The sequence below is a fragment of the Schistocerca gregaria genome, chromosome 4, assembly GCF_023897955.1.
Source record: "Schistocerca gregaria isolate iqSchGreg1 chromosome 4, iqSchGreg1.2, whole genome shotgun sequence".
In the NCBI taxonomy this organism is placed as follows: domain Eukaryota; kingdom Metazoa; phylum Arthropoda; class Insecta; order Orthoptera; family Acrididae; genus Schistocerca; species Schistocerca gregaria.
This window is the reverse complement of record NC_064923.1, coordinates 191,194,106-191,216,441: the sequence shown is the minus strand read 5'-3', so window position 1 is coordinate 191,216,441 and position 22,336 is coordinate 191,194,106. Positions and strand designations below refer to the sequence as shown.

General features: G+C 43.7%; 1 protein-coding gene across 1 annotated transcript in view; it reads left to right on the top strand.

Annotated features, from left to right (window-relative positions):
• Positions 1-22,336, top strand: part of LOC126266667 (glutamate receptor 1-like) — a 438,813-nt gene that overhangs the window by 369,000 nt on the left and 47,477 nt on the right. Inside the window, exons 9-11 of the mRNA XM_049971086.1 lie at positions 13,438-13,545; positions 14,191-14,304; positions 19,920-20,040. Of these exons, the coding sequence (XP_049827043.1) occupies positions 13,438-13,545; positions 14,191-14,304; positions 19,920-20,040 (343 nt within the window). The remainder of the gene's footprint in view (positions 1-13,437; positions 13,546-14,190; positions 14,305-19,919; positions 20,041-22,336) is intronic.

Here is a 22,336-nt window from a genome sequence, read left to right as displayed (position 1 = left end):
TGGCGTAATTTTTAAGTTCCTCTTTTTCCCCACAAAATAACTTTGTAAAAGACGTTATCCAGTGAGTCGGATTCCCACATATGCTTTTCTCAGAAATTGTGACGGCAAACGTACATCACTATTTCTCCTTTTTAGGACACCAATGCGCTGTCTTCTCTCACTCGACTTTCAGAAAGACGGCTCCAAACTTCCTATTTTCAACAGCAGTTCATAGAGTGACCGATAAGCTCATTTCTTGCATGTTGTGTAAGAATTTGTGGAGGAATCTCTCTCACCCAGTAGGGTTCATGATAGGTGGACGCAACATGCCTTCACTTTGCAGAGAAAAAGCACAGAAAAACAAAGGTGCTTTCTTTGCGTCGTTAGAATTCTTTTTGCGTCTGGGTAGGAGATAAAATAAGTTCAAACATTATCCTCGATCAATCTGCCTTCCGAGAACTTAACTCACTGTGCACAATGTCAAATTCAGAGCGGTTTGATAATTATACCTGGGCTTAGTTGTAATAATGTCCAGTCATTTGTTACGGGCTAGTCTCTATGATTCATTATTTTGACGTTTGAGATGGACTCGTGTTTCTGCATTGCATTAATGCAGCTTATGGAAAAAGTTTTCTGCAATTGCCAGAAGGGCACCGGACAGAACGGTAATGGTTTTCAGCTTAGGTTTACCAGATGATAGGAAATGTTACACTACTGGCCATTAAAATTGCTAGACCAAGAAGAAATGCAGATGATAAACGGGTATTAATTGGACAAATATATTATACCAAGATGATAAACGGGTATTCATTGGACAAATATATTATACTAGAACTGACATGTGATTACATTTTCACGCAATTTGGGTGCACAGATCCAGAGAAATCAGGACCCAGAACAACCATCTCTGGCCGAAATAACGGCCTTGATACGCCTGGGCATTGAGTCAGACAGAGCTTGGATGGCTTGTAGAGGCACAGTTGCCCATGCAGCTTCAGCACGATACTACAGTTCATCCAGAGTAGTAAGTGGCGTATTGTGACGAGCCAGTTGCTCGGCCACCGTTGACTAGACGTTTCCAATTGGTGAGAGATCTGGAGAATGTGCTGGCCAGGGCAGCAGTCGAACATTTTCTGTATCCAGAAAGGACCGTACAGGACCTGCAACATGCGGTCGTGCATTATCCTGCTGAAGCGCAGGGTTTCGCCGGGATCGAATGAAGGGTAGAACCACATGTGAAATGTAACGTCCACTGTTCAAAGTGGCGTCAGTGCGAACGAGACGTGTAACCAATGGCGCCCCATACCATCACGCCGGGTGATACGCCAGTGTGGCGATGACGAATACATGCTTCCAATATGCGTTCACCGCGATATCTCCAAACACGTATGCGACCATCATGATGCTGTAAACAGAACCTGCATTCATTCGAAAAAATGACGATGTGCCATTTGTGCATCCAGGTTCGTCGTTGAGTACACCATCGTAGGCGCTCCAGTCTGTGATGCAACGTCAAGGGTAACCGCAGCCATGATCTCCGAGCTGATAGTCCATGCTGCTGCAAACGTCGTCGAACGGTTCGTGCAGATGATTGTCGTCTTGCAAACGTCCCCATCTGTTGACTCACGGATCGAGACGGGGCTGCACGATTCGTTACAGCCATGCGGATAAGATGCCTGTCATCTCGACTGCTAGTGATACTAAGCCGTTGGAATCCAGCAAGGCGTTCCGTGTTACCCTCCTGACCCCACCGATTCCATATTCTGCTAACAGTCATTGGATCTCGACTAACGCGAGCAGCAATGTCGCGATACGCAATCGCGATAAGCTACAATCTGACCTTTACCAAAGTAGGAAACGTGATGGTAAGCTTTTCTTCTCCTTACACGAGGCATCACAACAACGTTTCACCAGGCAACGCCGGTCAACTGCTGTTTGTGTATGAGAAATCGGTTGGAAACTTTCCTCGTGTCAGCAAGTTGTAGGTGTCGCCACCGGCGCCAGCGTTGTCTGAATGCTCTGAAAAGCTAATCATTTGAATATCACAGCATCTTCTTCCTGGCGGTTAAATTTCACGTCTGTAGCACGTCATCGTCGTGGTGTAGCAATTTTAATGTAAAGTAGTGTACTCAAACGTCTGTCTGTGTCCCCATTGAGTCTCACATTCGAGTTATCTTGTACAGACTGAAGACTGTGTTGCTTTATTTAAAGTGTTAGCTAAATTTCTCTTAATAATTGCTGTACTTTCATCTATATGTGCAACTACGTGATTACTCTGTGATACATACTTGTTTGGCAAAGGACGAATGTAATGACTTTCAGTTTCTTTATCTTTCCACTTTCCAACAGCACAGAAAAAATAAACATCCAAATCTTTCTGTTAGAGCTCTTACGTTGTGTATCACGATTTTTCTCCCTGCGTAGTCGGTAGTGAACGAAATGTCTTGCCTTCAGAAGAGAAAGTTGATAACCGTAGTTTCGTGAAAATATCTCATCGCAAACGAAAATGCGTTTGAGTTAATGATTGTCATTTCCACTAGCTTATCATAGCTATGATAGTTTCTCTACTATTTCGTGATAATACAAAATAAACTACCCTTGCACGGAATTTTTCCATGTTCTCCGTCAATTTATCTTGTAAGAGTCCCATACTGGGCAGCAAACTTAGGAAAAGAATGACATTTTCACTCCGCAGCGGAGTGTGCGCTGGTATTAAACTTCCTGGAAAATTCACAGTGTGTGCCGGACAGAGATTCGAACTCTTTGCCCTTGACTTTTTTTAAGGATAGTGGACCAGTGGGGGCTCAGTGGATCAAAGTGGACAGGGGTCGAAAACCGTCTGAGTTGTTTTGGCACAGACAACGAGCTGTAGGCCAGCGTAGAGAACAGGCGGAAAGCACTGGCGGTTGCCTTCTATAACGTGGGTTTTGGAAAGTTCGTACAACGCTACGACAAACGTGTAAGTCGGATCGGCGACTATGCAGTAAAGTAGCTGGAAGTTGTAGGTAACTGTTGCAAAATAAAATAGTTCTGATTTTCACTGTGCTTTCCATTTCGCGACCGATCGTTCCTTACTTTCCGAATAGCCCACATAGGATGTATGAGATAGGAGACTTACCGTCATATTCTCAGACTTTCAGAAAAATGTGACCTGCGCAATCCCGAATATAGTTAGGGCAAATAAGCGGTAGAACTATTTCACAATCAGCCTGCCAGCTGAAGTACCTTAGTTTGTGGCAGGAGCTGCAGAACGGAAATAAAATGAGGTTCTTGTTGGATGTCGATTAGTTCGCTTTAGAAAAGGTAAAGAAGAAAGAGAGGGAGTCCTGATGTTGCGCTTGATAATGGGTTGAAGACAAGAAAAAACGAGAAACCTTCGTAGGGTTGGTTGTCCTAGAAGAAGCGTAATACTATATAAAATGTTGGAGGATACTCGAAAAACTGATAAACTGAAGTTCTAAGGGAAGAAGGGTAATATACGATATGCACAAGAACCAAGAGAGAAAAACAAGAATGAAAGACAAAGAACGAAAAAAGTGCCCTTAGTGATTAAAACGAAGGTAAGACAAGTATGCAACCTGTCGCTCCTAATGTACAATCGGCTCATCGAAGAAGCGCAATAAGGACTAAGATTGAATGGAAGGCAAGCGGAAGAAATGAGAATAAGCAGAACTTAAATTAGCGATTAATCTGACATCAAAATTGGTTTCCACGAACCAGAGAACTATAAGCAATTCTGCTACTTTTAAAGCAACATAACTCATGGCAGACCAAGCAACGACATGAAAGGCAGATTAGCACGAGAAACGAGAGCATTTCCCGCCCATAGTCTCTTAGTATTAAACATAAGCCTTAATTTGAGAAATTGTTAAGAATGTACGTTTGTATGGCAGTGAATCATAGGGAAAGCTCGAAATGAATGGTACTGAAGCTCTTGGGATATGATACTACAGAAGGGTACTGAAAACTAGGTGGGCTCATGTGACAATGAACGAGGAGGTGCTTCGTGGAATCGGTGAGAAAGAGACATATGGAAGACACTAAAACGGAGACGGGACCGAATGATAGGACGTCTTTAATAACGGCAGAAAGCAACGTGGATGGTACCAGATGGAGCTGCAGAACGTAATGTACATACAGGCTGGTCCACTGATAGTGACCGGGCCAAATCTCTCACGAAATAAGCATCAAACGGAAAAACTACAAAGAACGAAACTCATCTAGCTTCAAGGGGGACACCAGATGGCAGTATGGTTGGCCCGCTAGATGGCGCTGCCATAGGTCAAACGGATATCAACAGCGTTTTTTTAAAAATAGGAACCCCCATATTTTATTCCGTATTCGTGTAATATGTAAAGAAATATGAATGTTTTAGTTGGACCACTTTCTTCGATTTGTGATAGATGGCGCTGTAATAGTCACAAACTTATAAGTACGTGGTATCACGTAACATTCCGCCAGTGCGAATGGTATTTGCACCGTGATACATTACCCGTGTTAAAATGGACCGTTTTCCAATTGCCGAAAAGGTCTATATGGTGTTGATGTATGGCTGTTGTGATCAAAATGCCCAACGGTCGTGTGCTACGTATGCTGCTCGGTATGCTGGACGACATCATCCAAGAGTCCGAACCGTTCGCCGGATAGTTACGTTATTTAAGGGAACAGGAAGTGTTCAGTCACATGTGAAATGTTAACCACGACCTGCAAAAATGATGATGCCCAAATAGATGTTTTAGCTGCTGTCGCGGCTAATCCGCACATCAGTAGCAGACAAACTGCACGAGAATCGGGAATCTCAAAAGCGTCGATGTTGAGAATGAAACATCAACATCGATTGCACCCGCACCATACTTTTATGCAGCAGGAATTATTTGGCGACGACATTGAACGTCGTGTATAGTTCTGCCACTGGGCACAAGAGAAATTACGGGATAATGACAGATTTTTTGCGCGCGTTCTATTTAGCGACGAAGCGTCGCTCACCAACAGCGGAAACTTAAACCGGCATAATATGCACTATAGTGCAACGGAAAATCCGCGATGGCTGCAACAAGTGGGAAATCAGCGACATTGGCGGGTTAATGTAAGGTGCGGCATTATCGGAGGAAGCATAATTGGCCCCCATTTTATCGCTGGCAATCTAAATGGTGCAATGTATGCTGATTTCCTACGTAATGTTCTACCGATGTTACTACAAAGATGTTTCACTGCATGACAAAATGGCGATGTTCTTCCAACATGATGGATGTCCGGCACATAGCTCGCCAGCGGTTGAAGCGGTATTGAATAGCATATTTCATGACAGGTGGATTGGTAGTCGAAGCACCATACTATGGCCGACACATTCACCGGATAGGAAGTCCCCGGATTTCTTTCTGAGGGGAATGTTGAAGGATATTTGGTATCGTAATCCACCAACAATACCTGACAACATGCGTCAGCACATTTTCAATGCATGTGCGAACATTATGGAAGGCGAACTATTCACTGTTGAGAGAAATGTCGTTACACATATTGCCAAATGCATTGAGGTTGATGGACATCATTTTGAGCATTTATTGCATTGACGTGGTATTTACAGGTAATCACGCTGTAGCAACATGCGTTCTTTTTTTTTTTTTTTTTTTTTTTTTTTTTTTTTTTTTTTTTTTTTTTTTTTTTAGAAATGAGAAGTTCACAAAGCTACATCTATCACATTGGAACAACCGAAATAAAATGTTCAAACGTACCTACGTTCTGTTTTTTAATTTAAAAAACCTACCTGTTACCAACTGTTCGTCTAAAGTTGTGAGCCATATAAAAAAGCGAAAAAAGTGGTCCAACTAAAACATTCATATTTCTTTACGTACTGTACGAATATGTAATAAAAATGGGGGTTCCTATTTTTAAAAAAATCTCAGTTGCTATACGTTTGACCTATGGCACCGCCATCTAGCGGGCCAACCATAGCGCCATCTGATTTTCCCCTTCAAACTAGACGATTTTCGTTCTTTGATGTTTTATCGTTTGCCGCTTATTTCGTGAGATATTTGGCCCGATCACGATCAATGGGCCACCCTGTACACACACTGAGCCCTGTGCTCCCATACAGTTTCGCCCTCTTTGGTATTCTCTAGCGGCTTGGACGTTTTGGGGGACCCTTCACTTTTTATTAGTCTATAAATCTTTGGCCACTCCCATATGTCAGTGGTCAGCATGCCTCACTGTTAATCGGGGCGCCCGGGTTAAATCCTGGTACTGTAAGGGGTTATTCCTTTGAGGGAGTAGAATAACGGAGTGAACTCAGCTTTTGATCCCAGTTGAGGGACTACTCGAGTCAGGAGTACCCGCACTAAAGTCTGGGAAGCTGTCAAAGACCAAGAGAGCTGTGTGCTGACCTTACGTCCCTGAAAATTCTTGCGATTTGACGGACGGTACTGCATGGCCCTTCGCCATGAGTAGATACAAATTTACCTTTAGCTGCTAACTCCTCAGCGCCCTTCAACGATAAGGTAGCTCAATCCCTTTGTCTTCTTTTCAGGAAGGGAAATCATGAAAGATAATTCACAAATTTTCTACAAGGTCCAGCATCTCATACTCCAAGAAACTTTGATGCTGCTTTCATCGTCTTCTTCACATAATCAATGGTGACCTTTCCAGTTAGCTCGCAGGAACGTGGAACTCTTGTTCTCGCAACCTGACATGCTTGTTTTAACAGATATTCTTCGAAAAGTCGGAAAGTTTTGTTATGCTGGGCTGCAATCATAGACTAGACGGCTGGTCACGGTGGAGGTTCGAGTCCTCCCTCGGGCATGGGTGTGTGTGTTTGTCGTTAGGATAGTTTAGGTTAAGTAGTGTGTAAGCTTGGGGACTGATGACCTTAGGAATTAAGTTCCATAAGATTTCACACACATTTGAACACTTTTTTTTTTTTTTTAGACTGCTACATTGCGCCTCTGAGGGCGAGATCAAAAGTCAAAGTGGCACCAGGAACGGCCATTTGAATGAAAAAAGAGAAATAAAGAGTAGCTGAAGACTTGCAGTGTATACAGTAGTTTATGCAAGAAGCATTTGTAGCCGGCCGGGGTGGCCGAGCAGTTCTAGGCGCTACTGTCTCGAACCGCGCGATCGCTATGGTCGCAGGTTCGAATCCTGCCGCGGGCATGGATGTGTATGGTGTCCTTAGGTTCATTAGGTTTAGGTAGTTCTAAGTTCTAGGGGACTGATGACCTCAGAAGTTAAGCCCCATAGTGCTCAGAGCCATCTGAACCATTAGAACCCTGCATTTGTAAATGATGATCACCATAATGGAACGTTTTTCTGTTGTTACATATTTTTTTCATGCAAAAGTGCGTGTTAGTTGGAACAGCTAACCCGAACACGATCGGACAGGATTGTTTGATTCCATTTATATTTTGACTAGTAGCCTCCCCATCGCTCTCCAGACGCTACATATATAACAGGACAAAGTTTTGAACTGATTCTCTCGAACACGAAACTACTGCTTTAACTACTGCGTCAGTACATTCGATTTGTCAAAGCACTTGAATGAAAACACCTTCCATAAGTGTTTCGCATCTGACCCAGTCTGCGTCTGACGTCTTTCTAGCTATGACTTCTCTGCTTCTTTCGTGATACAAGAATTATTACAACACTTACCTCTTCCACAACCAGGTCTCTCCTCATATTCATGACCATACTGCATCACCTTGGCCTTTATTCTAAATATCCTCCATCAATCCTTTTCTTTTTCATCACCACCTTTAACCCATATTCTTTATCAAGCCTCGTGTCTATTCTCTATCACAGATTTTTTAATCTTCTTACATACAGACAGAAGACCTTTGTTTTCATAATCCTTAGCGCTGCTACCTACTGCTCTTGATCTTTGAATCCTATTCCTATATTTTGTTTTATCTCCATCATATCATTTTCAACGTGAAGGTATATTTTGCATATGAAGTGCTTGTCCACCTGATGAGATTAATTACGCAAGTAATGACTCGAACCTAAAATTAAGATATATACTACATGATCAGTAGAGTCCGGACAACTACTTGAGGGCATTAATGTGGGATCTGTCAGTCGCGCTTTATGACCACTTGTGTTATCCAAATTCAATGAGGTGTCTGAAGATCTGTGGAGGAATGGGATCCCATTCTTCCTCAAAGGCCGAAACCAGAGGAGGTGGTAAAATTGTAAGCTGATGCTGGAGTGAATCGACTTAATAATTTATACAAGTCGATTGTCCGCCTTGTTGCCGTCAACGTTTTAAATGATCGATATCGGTTCAACATGAACCATCACTTAATAATATGCGACGTAGCACATAAATTTTCTAATAGTTGGACGGTTTATTCATGTAATCGATACATTCAGATCTGCGAATGGTTCATGTTCAATCGAATTCGGTATTTTAATAGTATTAATACAATCAAATTAGACAATAAATCTTACTGAAACCCACTGGTGGTGGATTTGTTCTTCAACTCAATATTTGCATTGTTCTAACTCATCAAAATGTTTTTCCATCTGGGTGAGGTCAGGAGTCTGGACATATCAGACCGTATCAATAATGTTAGTGTTCAGAATACGATCTCTCAGGTGCTAAATTGTGACAGGGTCCTCTGACAGGGTGATTCTCTTCCTCTGGTGTATGTAGCAGACGCTGTTTTTTTGTTGTTTTTTTCCTCTCCTGTGCCTGCCTATTCACCTCAGAGTAACACTTGCAGCCTACTTCCACAATTATTTGTTGGATGTATTGCAATCTCTATCTTCCTCTACAGTTTGCACCTCTACAACTCCGTCTAGTACCATAGTAGTCAGTCCCTGATGTCGTAACATACGTCCTGCCGTCCAGTCACTTCTCCTTGTCAGTGTTTTCCAGAATCCCTTTCCTCTCTGGTTCTGCGCAGAACCTCATCATTGCTCATCTTTGCAGTCCACCTAATTTCCAACATTCGTCTGTGGCGCCGCATCTCAAATGCTTCGAGTCTCTTCTGTTCCCATTTTCCCACAGTCCATGTTTCACTACCATATATTCTCAAAAACTTCTTCCTCAAATAGAGGCCTATGTTTGATACTAGTAGACTTCTTTTGGTCAGAAATGCCCTTTTTGCCAGTGCTAATCTGCTTTTGATGTATTACTTGCTCCATCCGTCATTCGTCATCGTGTTGCCGAGGTAGTAGAACTACTTAACTACATCTGATTCGTGACCGTCAATCCTGTTGGTAGGTTGCCGCCATTCTCGTTTGTGGTACTTCTCATTATTTTCGTCTTCCTTCGACTTACTCCCAATTAGACTGTTCATTCTATTCAGCAAATTATTTAATTTTTCTTCGTTTTTACTCAGGGTAGTAATGTCATCAGCTAATCATCATTGATATCCTTTCACCTTGAATTCCTTGAATTTGAATTCCATTCATCAAACTTTCTTTTATTCCTATCAGTGCTTTTCGATATCTAGATTGAACAGTCGGGCAGAAAGACTACATCCCTGCCTTAACCCTTATTGTTTCTTCTTGGCCCTTGTACACATTGTATATTACCCGTCTCTCCTTATAGCTTAACCCTGTTCTTCTCAGAATTTCGAACATCTTGCACAATTTTACATAGTCGAATGCTTTTCCCAGACCAACAAATCCTATGAAGGTGTCTTGATTCTTTTTTAGTCTTGCTTCCATTATCTACAGCAACGTCAGAATTGCCTCTGTGGTGCTTTTACCTTTCCTAAAGCCAAACTGATAGTCATCTAACAAATCTCCAGTTTTGTTTTCCATTCTTCTTTGTACTATTTCTGTCCGTAATTTTTATGCGTGACCTGTTAAGCTAATTGTGCGATAATTTTCGCACTTTCCGGCTCTTGAAATCTTCCGGAAGTCAGATGGTACGTCGCCAGACTCATACATTCTACACACCAACGTAAATAGTCATTGTTTCGTCACTTCCCAGAATGGTTTTAGGAATTGAGATGGAATATTATCTATCACTCCTTCTTTACTTGATCTTAATTCCTCGTAACCTCTCTAAACTTCTGATTAGCAATAGTGGATCGCCTATCTCTTCTAAATCGATTCCTGTTTCTTCTTTTATCACATGAGAGAAATCTTCGCCTCGTCGGGGCCTTCAATGTACTCTTTCCACCTACCACATTTTTCATGCAGCCAATTCGTCTCAGCTTCGCTCCACTTCCTATTTATTTCATTCCTCTGCGACTTGTATGCCTGTATTCCCGAATTTCACTGAACATTTTTGTACTTCCTTGTTTCATCGATCAACTGAAGCATTTCCTCTGTTATCCATGATTTCTTCGCAGTAACCTTCTTTGTACCTATGTTTTTCTTTCCGGCTTCTGTCATTGCCCTTTTTAGTGATATCCATTAATCTTCACTTACTGAGCTATTTCTTGTTGCTGTATCTATAGCCTTAGAGAACTTCAAGAGTCTCTCTTCATTCCATAGTACTTCTGTATCCCACTTCCTTTAGTATTGATTCTTCCTGACTAATAACGTAACCTTCAGCTTACTCTTCATCACTTCTGCATTGTGATCTCAGTCTGTATCTGCTATTTTATATGCCTTACAATCCAGTATCTGATTTCGGAGCCTGTGTCAGACCATGATGTAATCTAATTGAAATCTTCTCGTATTACACGGCCATTTTCAAGTATACATCCTCCTCTTGTATTTCTTGAACAGTTTATCCGCTATTACTAGCTGAAATTTATTACAGAACTCAATTAGTCTTTGCCCTCTCTCACTCCTTGTCCCAAGCCCATATTCTCCTGTAATCATTTCATCGCCTACAACTGCATTCCAATCCCCCATGACGATCGGATTTTGATTTCCTTATACATACAATATTACCCTTTTAATATCCACATATACTTCCTCTATCTCTTCCTCTTCAGCTTGCGACGTTGGAATGGTTGGTTCAAATGGCTCTGGGCACTATGAGACTTAACATCTGAAGTCATTAGTCCCCTAGATCTTAGAACTACTTAAACCTAACTAACCTAAAGACATCACACACATCCGTGCCCGAGGCAGAATTCGAACCTTCGACCGTAGCAGTTGGAATGTATACCTGAACTATCGTTGGCAGTGTTGGTTTGCTGTCGATTATTATAAGAGCAATCCTGTCACTGAACCGTTCACAGTAACACTCTCTGTGCCATAGCTTTCTATTCATAACGAATCCTACACCTGTAATAGAATTTTCTGCTGCTGTTGATATTAGCTTATACTTATCTGACAATAAATCCCTGTCTTCCTTCCATTTCACTTCACTGACCACAATTATATCTAGATTAAACCTTTGCATTTCTCTTTTCTGATTTTGTAGCTTCTGTACAACGTCCAAGCATCTGACATTCCACCTCCCGACTTGGTTAGATTGTCTTTCTCTCATGGTCACCTGCCCTTAGCAGTCCCTTACTGGATATCCGAATGGGGACTATTCCGGAATCCTTTTCCAATGGAAATAGCATCACGGCACATTTTCAGTTACCGGCCGCCTGTGTCTGGATACACTTTATGTGTCTTTAATGCAGCGGTTTCTGTTGCCTTCACATCTTCATGCCGTTGATCACTGCTGATTCTTCCACTTTTAGGGCCATTTTCCACCCCGAGGACAAGAGAGTGCCCTAAAACTCTGTGCCCTCCTCCAACCTCTTTGGCAACGCAGTTGGCAGAAAGAGGGCGACTTCTTATGCCCGAAATCATCGGCCGCGAATGCTTATTATTAATCGAAATTTTAAGCGGTGATAGGTTTCGAACCCAGAATCGAGAACGCTTTGATTACTGATCAAACACACACCCCTAGAGCACATGTGCGTTGGCAGTACACAGTGCTGTAGTATACACAGACAAAAGTCATGGGATACCTATGCAGTGGCGGCTTCTGCCATGTATCAGGACGACCAAATGTAGCGGGAACTGGTGGAAGGCACTCGCCCGAGCTTTCCGAGTGATTTATTGTTTCCAACTACAGTGCGCCCGTTCATCTCGATCTGTGACATTGGGTCCCGCAATGCTGAGGATACCACTTCGCTGTCTGCAAAATGGCTTGGCGAGGAATGACTGCCTCAGTGACCCATGCACGCACTGTGTGTCTGCCTAGTACGCCAGCAGTGTTGCGGCGTTGTCAGGATGCCCGCAGTTGGCTCAGCGGTCTGCATCCCTGCCGACTCAGCGCTGCTTAGTGTGAGACACAGGGGGCCAGTTGCTTCTCGCCGGCATGGCTGAGATTGCGGTGACAACAAGCGTCCGCGATCCGGCTTCCGAGTCAGTGGCCCTCGCCTCACGGTGCCTCCAGCGTGTGTTGGAAGCCAGGACGACTACCACCCCCCCCCCCCCCCCCTCCCTAGCGAATCCATGGAGTGGTTGGTCGGCCGCTGGCTGGCTACAGACCTTGCTTCGGTCTCAGAGGGTCGAGCCAGCGACCCACCATTGACTGGAATGCTGGCGCTCCATCTGCTGCTGTGTGTAGCTGGTGGTGTGACACATCACACCGTCCAGGACAGCTGCCATACTTTAATGAATCTCGTTAGAAACTCGACCCTATTTATATGCAGATGTGCACCTCTGTTTTACTATACATCCCGCTTTGTGTCACATCCTCACAACATACTAGGTTGGCCAGCGGGCCCTTTCTACCTGTCATTTGCGACATGCAAAACTGCTACGTATACTCTTTTAGCAATTTGACAGCTCTATGTCCTCTCTGTTCTACTTCGCAACTGTTGGTATGCATAGTTCACTTCCTTCCAACCGGAACCTGGCTGTAACTTGTGCCCAGAATATTGCACTAAACTAAACGGTGGTGCCGCTACACATCTTCATATCATCTTGGACGTCCTATTTGCAGGTATATCGATTCAAAAATTCGTTGGCAGACCTTGCAGAAATAGTGAGCTATGCTGCCTCTATAGCCGTCCATTACTGCAAAAGTGTTGTCGATGGAGGAAGTTATGCACGAACTGACCTCTTGTTTACGTTCGGTGGGATTCGTGTTGGACGATTCTGGTGGACGATCGTATATGAGTCCTCAATGTTAAATATGATGAACAGTGTGAGACAGAAATCAAAGCAAGGATCGAAATGTAAAGTGAATAGCAAGGCTAGATGGAAACGAAAGGGCTACTGCAATCAGAAGAGCTACGTTATATAACTGCTAAATACATTCTGCGTTGATGATGGCATATCAGAAAATGAACGCCACAGCAGTTGCGGATTGAGAATTTATGCGTACATTAGCTTTATTTTTGTGTTCGGGCTTCATACTCTAGAGGAAATACAAAGTCAGTGAGTCAGCCTTCATCCCAACGGGTATATAAATACATAGTGAGGAAATGCAAAAAATTTTTTAGAAACAGTTATATTAGAAAGTCACTATCTCTTACTCACTCTACAAATGAAATCATTTTATGACTAAACAATTACTCCCGGAAAAAATCGATGTTGTTGTATGCGCAGGTGGAGCTGGAGGGTCTGACTGGTGAAGTGCGGTTTAACGATGACGGTCGTCGCCGTAACTACACGTTACAAGTAGTCGAAATGACGGTCAACAGCGCAATCGCTAAGGTGAGTAACATAAAAGTTTCCTGTAAAGTGCCATCGGCCTGTAAGATTCTTATCCCTAGTTGAAGCACGGCTTACAAAGCGTATTCTAGCGCTTTTACTATAGAAGGGGCCTAAACGCCGTGTACTTATTTACGAATTCCTTAAAAACATTACTTAAATCTCGTTGTTGATTTCTGATATTCCCAAATGTCGAAAAATCGTTTGATACCTGTTCACACTTCTGTCGCCTTGTCTACCTGTATGTCGATCACAGATAACTCTTCTGAATGAAGTATGAAATTAGACGCTCTTTTGAATGTTGTTGTAGGACCAAGAGATGAAAATATTCGAAGAATTCAGAAAGGAAAAAATTAGCAATAACAGAATTGAAGAAGTCGTTTCTGACAAAATAATTTTATTAAGAAAATTCAATTTAATTGAGTTCCTTAAGGCAGGGCATTTGCAGAGGGCTGAAAATGAATACGTAGTCAACGCTTTAACCAGATTATTAAACTGAAAGTTGTAAAGACTGCTACTGAAGGACGTGTATAGTTCACGAAGGACTATAATTAGCAAGTTTCGAATAATACTGTTTCTGGTTGTAACCATTGATTTTTTGTTTAGTTTCTCACTCCACTAACCTGTGAAATTGGTATTATGTTTCAGGTAGCTGAATGGTCCGACGAACTGGGTCTGACTCCTGTAGCCGCCAAGTACATGAGGCTCAGGACGAGTGCGGATAGCAAGAAGAACAAGACGTACATCGTGACCACCATAGTGGTGAGTATTTCAACATCACAAACACTCCCAATGCACTTTTGACTGTAACGAGAGGCTTTTAAGAAAAAAATGCAACACTTTTTTTCTCGGCTAATTTCGGTTGAAAAAATTCAGAAATCGTGTGAAAATTGTGGAATATTTCAGTTTCAGTCCCTATAGTTTCATAAAGTTCTGATAGGTGGCGGCACTATACGCAGCCTTCAAAGTGCCTTCTGTAAAGGAGGTACATCCCGAGCAGAAAGCAGTCATAGAGTTCCTTTGGCCGAAAACCAGAGCATCGCACATGTTCATAGGTGGTTGTAGAACGTCTACAGAGACCTGGCAGTGAACAAAATAACGGTGAGTGGTTGGGCGAGGTGCCTGTGTCATCATCACAACTCAGTCGCGCTGGCCTGTCCATTCTCCCACATACTGGCTGGCCTCGAACAGCTGTGACTCCTGAAATAATGGGACGTGTGGACACTCTCATTAGAGATTATCGACGGACCACTCGTCCACCAGCGCCCACTGGGTTCTCCGCTGTCTAACAGAAGACCTTAGAGGGGTATAAGAATGCATTGCGCGTTATGAGGCTGATCCTGACAGTTTTCTTGTCGGACATCGTCACAGGCTAGGAAACATCGGTTCATCACTTCGATCCGGAAACAAACGCCACTACTCTCGGTCCTTAAATGAAGGCCATCGACACTGCGTTGTCTGTAGTGAGAGGTAACAACTGAAATCTTTTGTTCTAGGGACTGACACTGTGGATTTCGAAATACTGAATTCTGTAATGATTTCCGATGTGGTATGTCTCGGGCGTCTAGCTCCAACTACTATACCGCATTTAAAGACCGTTAATTCCCGTCGTAGGGCCATAACAATGTCGGAAACGTTTACACACAGAATCATCTGAGTACTGTAAGAGAGCACTAAGTGAAAGGCCTTGGGGTGAGGAGGACGGCGTAATACAACAGTTCTAAGCATAATTTTATTGTAACTAGCCACCCACTAAAATCCACTGATACTCTTAACACTAAACTTTTAAAAACAACACGAAATAATTGATTTAAAACAATATGTCAAAAAACTTTACTATATAACGCTTAATTTAATTTAATTTAATGTGGTACCTCGGCCAAGAAAACTTTACAACCAGAAGTGAATACAACACATGCGCTCATCATATCACAATTACTGCAGTTCTTCGTTCGCCTATCTTTGCTCAATGCAAACAGTTATTAAAGACAAACACAACTATCACAATTTTTCCCTAGAAGGGACGCAAAAGTAAACATCTCACTTAAGTACATATAAGTAACGTGACAAGTTCTCCCACTCCCCTTCCTGTTTTTTTCTTTATTGTTATTTTTAAACCCGTAAAACAGGCAGGCTGTCAGCAGCATGTTACGCTGCTCTTCAGCCATAGAATAGACAAAAAAACAACAGAAAGAATACACGTAAGTTACATAATGGTGGGTAATAAAACAGTAGACACATAAAGACAAACACGGAACCATTCACACTCGACGATAATCCACACTAAAAACTGTTGACACGACGCACAAACACTGAATATGTCGATGGCACAGGTGAACGATGGAGTGCGACAGTGAACAATGAACACTAAACACGACGGCACACACGAGACACTGATGGCGATGATCTCCGGCGCGCGAATGTCCATGTAGCGTGTGAGAGTCTGGGGATCTGCCAAGAGGGGAAGAAGGGGGAGGGGGTAGATGGAAGAACAAAGATGCCAATGGCTGAGGAGATGGGAGGAGGAGTAGAGGGACAGGGGAGGGGAAGCCCAGGGTAGGAGTGGGGAGAAATGGAGGAGAGAGGGAAGGGGGAGAGATGGGAGGGAGGGTGCCCAAAGGAGCAAACACAGGAAGAGGGAGGGAGGATCAAAGTTGGTAGGAGGGGAAGCTGGCGGAAGCCACCTTTGGAGAGGCTAAGGAGGGTGGAGACATGGAGAGAAGGTGGGACATGGGAGTAGAGGTGCGGCAGCATGTGGGGGTGGGAGAGGTTGCCGGAGACAAGCGGGTGAGAAGGATCGAGTTTACGGGAGGTGTAGAGGATCCATATCCTTTCAAGGAAAAGGAGGAGGTGGGGGAACGGAATGAGGTCGTACATGATCCGCATGAGGGAGGGGAGACGGATGCGATAGGCGAGGCGGAGAGCATGGCGTTCAAGGACCTGAAGGGACTTGTAAAAGGTAGGGGGGCGGAGATCCAGGCAGGATGGGCGGAACAGAGGATGCCCTTCCTGCAGAGTTCTCTTATTTAAATATACGGCTCAGCTGATCCACATAGAACACGCCCAGTATTCAGACCCCTGGGCGACGACCGTTCCCATCACCACAGCTCGCTATAACTCAAAAATGTTACTGATTCTTACTATCCACGGTGTCACCAATACCGACCGAAGGCATCTTCTGTCCGTATCACGTCGTGTAGCAGATGCTGTTTGCAACCGCTCTCCTCGTAGCTGGCTCCGGCCGTCCCTCATGACAGTCGGCAGAGGGCGACACCTGAGTGGCACTTGTTGCTCCACACTGTAGTACCGACGCGGAACGGTTGCGAGCGTTATTCAGAGGCGTTGGACATGTGGCGATGATACCATCGGCACAGTAAACACTCATTCCCCTTTTCTACTCCGTGTACGCGACACAACCGACATGTGTATGACTTTCCTCACCTCAGGATGTATTTTCCTTACCATATCATGTATCCGCAACATCACCAGATGGCATTCAATTCTGCGATGAGCAGAGTCACATTGTTGTGGCTCATCGCTGTAGTTCACTGTTTACAGAACTGTATGAGCTTTAAAAGCAAACTCCAACAGACCTAGTACAATGGCTCAAAAATCCACCCATTGATCGAAATTGTTTTCAGAATCATCCGAATTTATTTTGAGCAGTGCCTTCAGTGGTACTTTGGTTCATCTGTTCCGTATCCTGGAAACGCTTCCGTTTGAAGCTTTTCATTTGTAGATTACAGGAAAACGTCACACGGGACCGGACCCACCGAACTAAGTACGAAACAAGTTATTTTGTTCTTAGCGAAAATTCTCCTGTCATTCAATGCCGCTTGACAAGGAGCGTCGTCCTGAAGCTATTTTGTGGACAGTTCGCCCTTCAGAAGGCTGTTGAAGACGGTAAATCCCGTTGACTGTGCCAGTCTGAGCGGCAAATTAATTATGCTAGTTGATGTTCCTGGAGTGCTATTGCTCGTCGTTCACTATCATTCGTCGAAGACGTCAACTTCCCCTGTCGTACCATGTATTAGTGAGCTTCTAGTATTTCACAGTTTCGACGAGATTGTAACAACAAGACAAACCACTATGCCAATGGCCAAGGCCGTAGATGACAGAACTGTGAGCCTCAGCTCTCTTGTGTCTGTTTGCCACTGCCGTTGGTCTATTGTGTTGTATTCACTTAGAGAAAATTGTGGAAGTCAGTGCATGCACTGACTAGCTGATCGCTGCTGTCCCGGATACTTAGAACGACGGCCGTGTGTATCATAACAAACTCCAGACCGCGTTCCTGCAGTCAAAGCTGTCGTTTAGTTATGGTCCATTTAACGTCCAACGATGTACAGTGCTACGCAATTCCTGTCTTAGTAAGGTGCGAAAGGCGTGCAACATTGATATCCTATTCTGCCATGAGGATAAAATCAGAGAGATTGGAGCCCACACAAAGGCATACCGACAATCCTTCTTTCCACGAGCAATACGAGACGGGAATAGAAGGGAGAACCGATAGAGGTACTCAAGGCACCCTCCACCACACACCGTCAGGTGGCTTGCGGAGTACGTATATAGATGTAGAATACTCATCCATGGAGCCTTAGTTTTACCCATCGAAGTCATACCACAACTGTATGTCATTTTATAGACTCCAATGTTCCACAACACTAAATGATTCATCACCGATGTAAGAAGTCTTAGACCGTGAACGGGAAACAACTTCTTGAATTTTCCGGAAGATTCTGCATATCTTGCTTAAGAAGTTGCCAAAACACGGATGAAAAGCTAGCTGTCAATCATACTGGTGCACTCTGCTCCTTATCCCACTGCTGCCTTTTCGCTGTTAACCTGCCAGTCACGAAATCGATTTGAGCTAAAACGTGCTCTTGGATGGCCAAGCTGTCTACGAAAGCTGTAAGTAATTTGTATACCAACAAGCATTAGACAGTGATAACTGAAGATAACTTCAAATGTGTACGAGCGAACTGAATAACTTATAAAGCTATCATACTTCCCTCAAACCTGACTGTCCATGAATGGCAAACTGTCTTATCTGTTTCTATTGTTATTTGGATACTATTATGAATGGAGCTTAGATGTTACAAAAACTCCATGATTTTGCCCTCTTCATGGTGTCACACTGTGAAAGTATCATAGCATAACTCTAGAAAAAATGTGGTCTAAGGGCATTTCCAGGCCTCCAACCTAAAAATACGCGATAAACAATTTGGTCCTACAACAAGACACTAGATGTCTTCTACAAGTCTCCAACAGATGACCAGCCGGTGTATATTTGAAATATCTTGGATAGTAACGGATGGCGACCACCTACAATCGCGGAACATCATCGGGTATTCAGTGCGCCGAGAAAACAACTTGGTTTATGAATTCATGAGTGACTACGCCTATAAACCCATAATGACTTCAAATACATGCGTGTATTCCCTTCTTCAGCCTCACTGATAAAGCAAGATTCCGGCTCAATTGCAGCTTGTTTTCTGGGCTATTTCAGTGTCAGGATTACATCCTGCTACCCGTAATGATTTTTCACAAAAAGACAGAATGAGTTGCCTACTTTACTTACAATTCTTAGCAGACATACGCACCTATAGCTCTCTGTTCACCGAAAAACACGTGCTACAGTAATTTTGTTGCTTCATCCTTGTAATTAATGGACGTTCCTCCTGCATTTCTTACCCCAGAGGTAATCGATCACTCTTAAAAGAAGAAAATCATCTAGAAACCATAGGTTAAGCCATATACGGTTGACCGCACATTCCCGGTATTTATTAACTAATTAAAAATTGCTCTCATGTCTATTTTTCCGTAGGGAGAGACATCGAAAACCATACAATGAAAGCTTTCACGACTGGATGTTTCAGCTGCGGAGAATTCTTCCTGGTTGTATGCCGTGGTCCATGGAACTCTTCTATCCCTAAAATTTGGTCCAAAGCTACATTGGACATCTTCGGAGGTGCTCCTGGTTGTGGTGAGTCGGCCGACTAAGCACAACCAGGAGCACGTCCGAAGATGTCTAACGTAGCTTCGGACGAAACGTCAGTGATAGAAGAGATCCATGGACCACGGCCATACTACCTGGAAGACTTCTCAGCAGCTGAGACATCTAAAACATTAGACCATACATCGGTGGTCCAAATTGTCAAATACAGTGGAAGCGGTGGAGGGACATGAACTACCTGTTGAGTTTCTGAAGAACGTTCCCCAGCAGTTACTTGAAGTAATGATGCGAACCCTTAGCGACCTTCTAGACGGCCAGACGTTTATTAGTAACTCTCTTCCGCCAGTTACTGCCCACTCGTTTTGGAGTCACATAGCGTCTTTCGATATGAGTCAGTCCACAGTAAAGTATGTGTTGTTTCCAGGAGGAGCCGTACGTAATGATTCGGATGGAGGAACCAGGGGAGAACCTGACGGGCAACGACCGCTTTGAGGGATACTGCAAGGACCTGGCAGACCTCATCGCCCAGAAGCTCGGCATCAACTGTGAGTGTCGCTGTTTCTCCTTGAGCTACAGTTATACAACTTTTGAAACGGATTTTTTCGGATTTCTAACTTAGTTAAGGATGTATTAGTTGTAAACAGTTACTGCCAGGCTTGTAGGAAAATACACTAAATTACAGAAAAGAGTTCTTCGTCGTCAGATAACCTCCAAAAAGTTTCGCTCACAGTGCAAACGTCTTTCTCGTTATAAAACGCATTTTTTGTACATTTTTTGCACTACTTCATACGTTTACACATGTATATCTATATGTACACTTCGGGAGCCACTTTCAGTATGTGACAGAGGATACTTATTAACTCCTGTTCAAGTTCAAGTCACGGATGGTTTGCAGGAAGGACTACTGTTGGTAAATTTCAGTATCGTCTCGAATATGATTCATTTCACTATCTTGAGCTTTTCACCAGATATGTATTGTAGGAAGGAATTTGTTCGTTGACAACATAGGACCGAACCCTCGGAATTTCAACTGAAAAAACCTTTGGAGCCGGCAGGCGTGGCCGAGAGGTTCTAGGCGCTACAGTCTGGAACCGCGCGACCGCTACGCTCGCAGGTTCGAATACTGCCTCGGGCAAGGATGTGTGTGATGTCCTTCAGTTAGTTAGGTTTAGTAGTTCTAAGTTCTAGGGGACTGATGACCTCAGAAAGTCCCATAGTGCTCAGAGCCATTTGAACAATTTTTTTGAACCTTGGAGGTGCTCATCCAACTCCCGTTACAGATGGCATGAGAAAGTGGAGCTGATTTCAGTTAATGATATTCGATCTATCACCGTCAAAAATAACGATTATGCTGTAGATGTATGTATTCAGGTCACTCACAGTATCCGATTCTTAGAGTTCAAGGAAATCGTCCATCTAAGAGCAGGTGCCAAGTTAAATGGATATTACATACATTCAACATGTATTCGATTTCTTGGTTCACTTATTCCGACTGCAAGCACACCTGTTGAGGGGTAACACATCTGTATGGAGAGGTAACATATCTCTATGCTGAGACACACTCGTATTCATATCGTAAGCGACCAGAAGCAGGTACTTGGCTTTTAGTCACATACTTTATATGTAGTGCAGTTTATGCATGAGTGAAGTGTGCTCTACATGCCACAGAAATACAGACCAGTGTTGCACTCTCCAGTTTTCAGCTTGTCGATTTTGTCATTGCACGAAAAGTCGACGAGTATCACCCTCCACATCTTCCAGCGAAGTACCGAAATGGCAGCTGTCTGCTATTTTTTGACATGTGCCCAGCGAAGCATTGTTTCGAGAATTCTCGGCCACAGGCCGCCGGCTGAACTGCAATACCTGAAACAGGTCTTGCGTCGGAATGGTTCCAGTGATACACAAATTAAAAGGGCAATACGGACAACGTGTTCCACCGAAAGAAGACGACAAAGGAACAAACGAACGGTTTTTCTGCCATACGCGGCACCACCAACAGCCAAGATCACTTGAAATCTGAACAAACACCATGTTACGACTACGTGGGATGGACAAAAACACTGAAACACATCACCGTGCTTAATACGGCATAGGAGAACAATTGACATTAAAACGGCTTCGGAATGGTCCTGTATGGTTTTCAAGGGAAACGTATACCATTTTTCCTGAAGAACAGTAGCAATTGCATGTGGTGATGATGAAAGTGGATAGCGATGACGCACCTTCTCTCCAAAGTAGACCACACAGGCGCAATAATATTGAGATCTGGTGAGTTTGTCGGCCAGAGGATATGCGGAAATTCGCCCTCGTGCTCACAAAACCAGTCCTGGACGGTGCGAGTTGTGTGAGCAGCGGCTCTGTCTCCTGGGAACACAGTATCGGCCTTGCAGAACAATCACTCCACCAAGGGACGGACCTGAACACTTAAAATGGTCACATAATACTTAGCAGCAAAGAGACCTTCCACAGTACCCATGAGGCCCTCGGAATACTACGATATGGGAGCCCAGTTCATTATCGTACCCCCGCCATGTTTCACTCTTAGCTTGTAAACTCGGCCAGAAGTTGGACACAGTGTGCAACAAGACTCACCCGACCAAATGACCTTCTTCAATTGCTCCAAAGTCCTGGTTTCATGGCTCCGTCATCACGTTTTCCTGTTACGAGAAACTGCATGAGTGATGAGTGATTTCTGAATTCCAGTTCGCCGCGCAGCTTCCTGCTTGTGGGGCTCCCCCCTTATTGTTTTGTTGCTAGCAGAGCACGTGACAGTGACATCCAGTTCCTCAGTGATAGGGCGGGTACAAGGCTGCGTCCATGTAGCGATACGTGGAACACTCC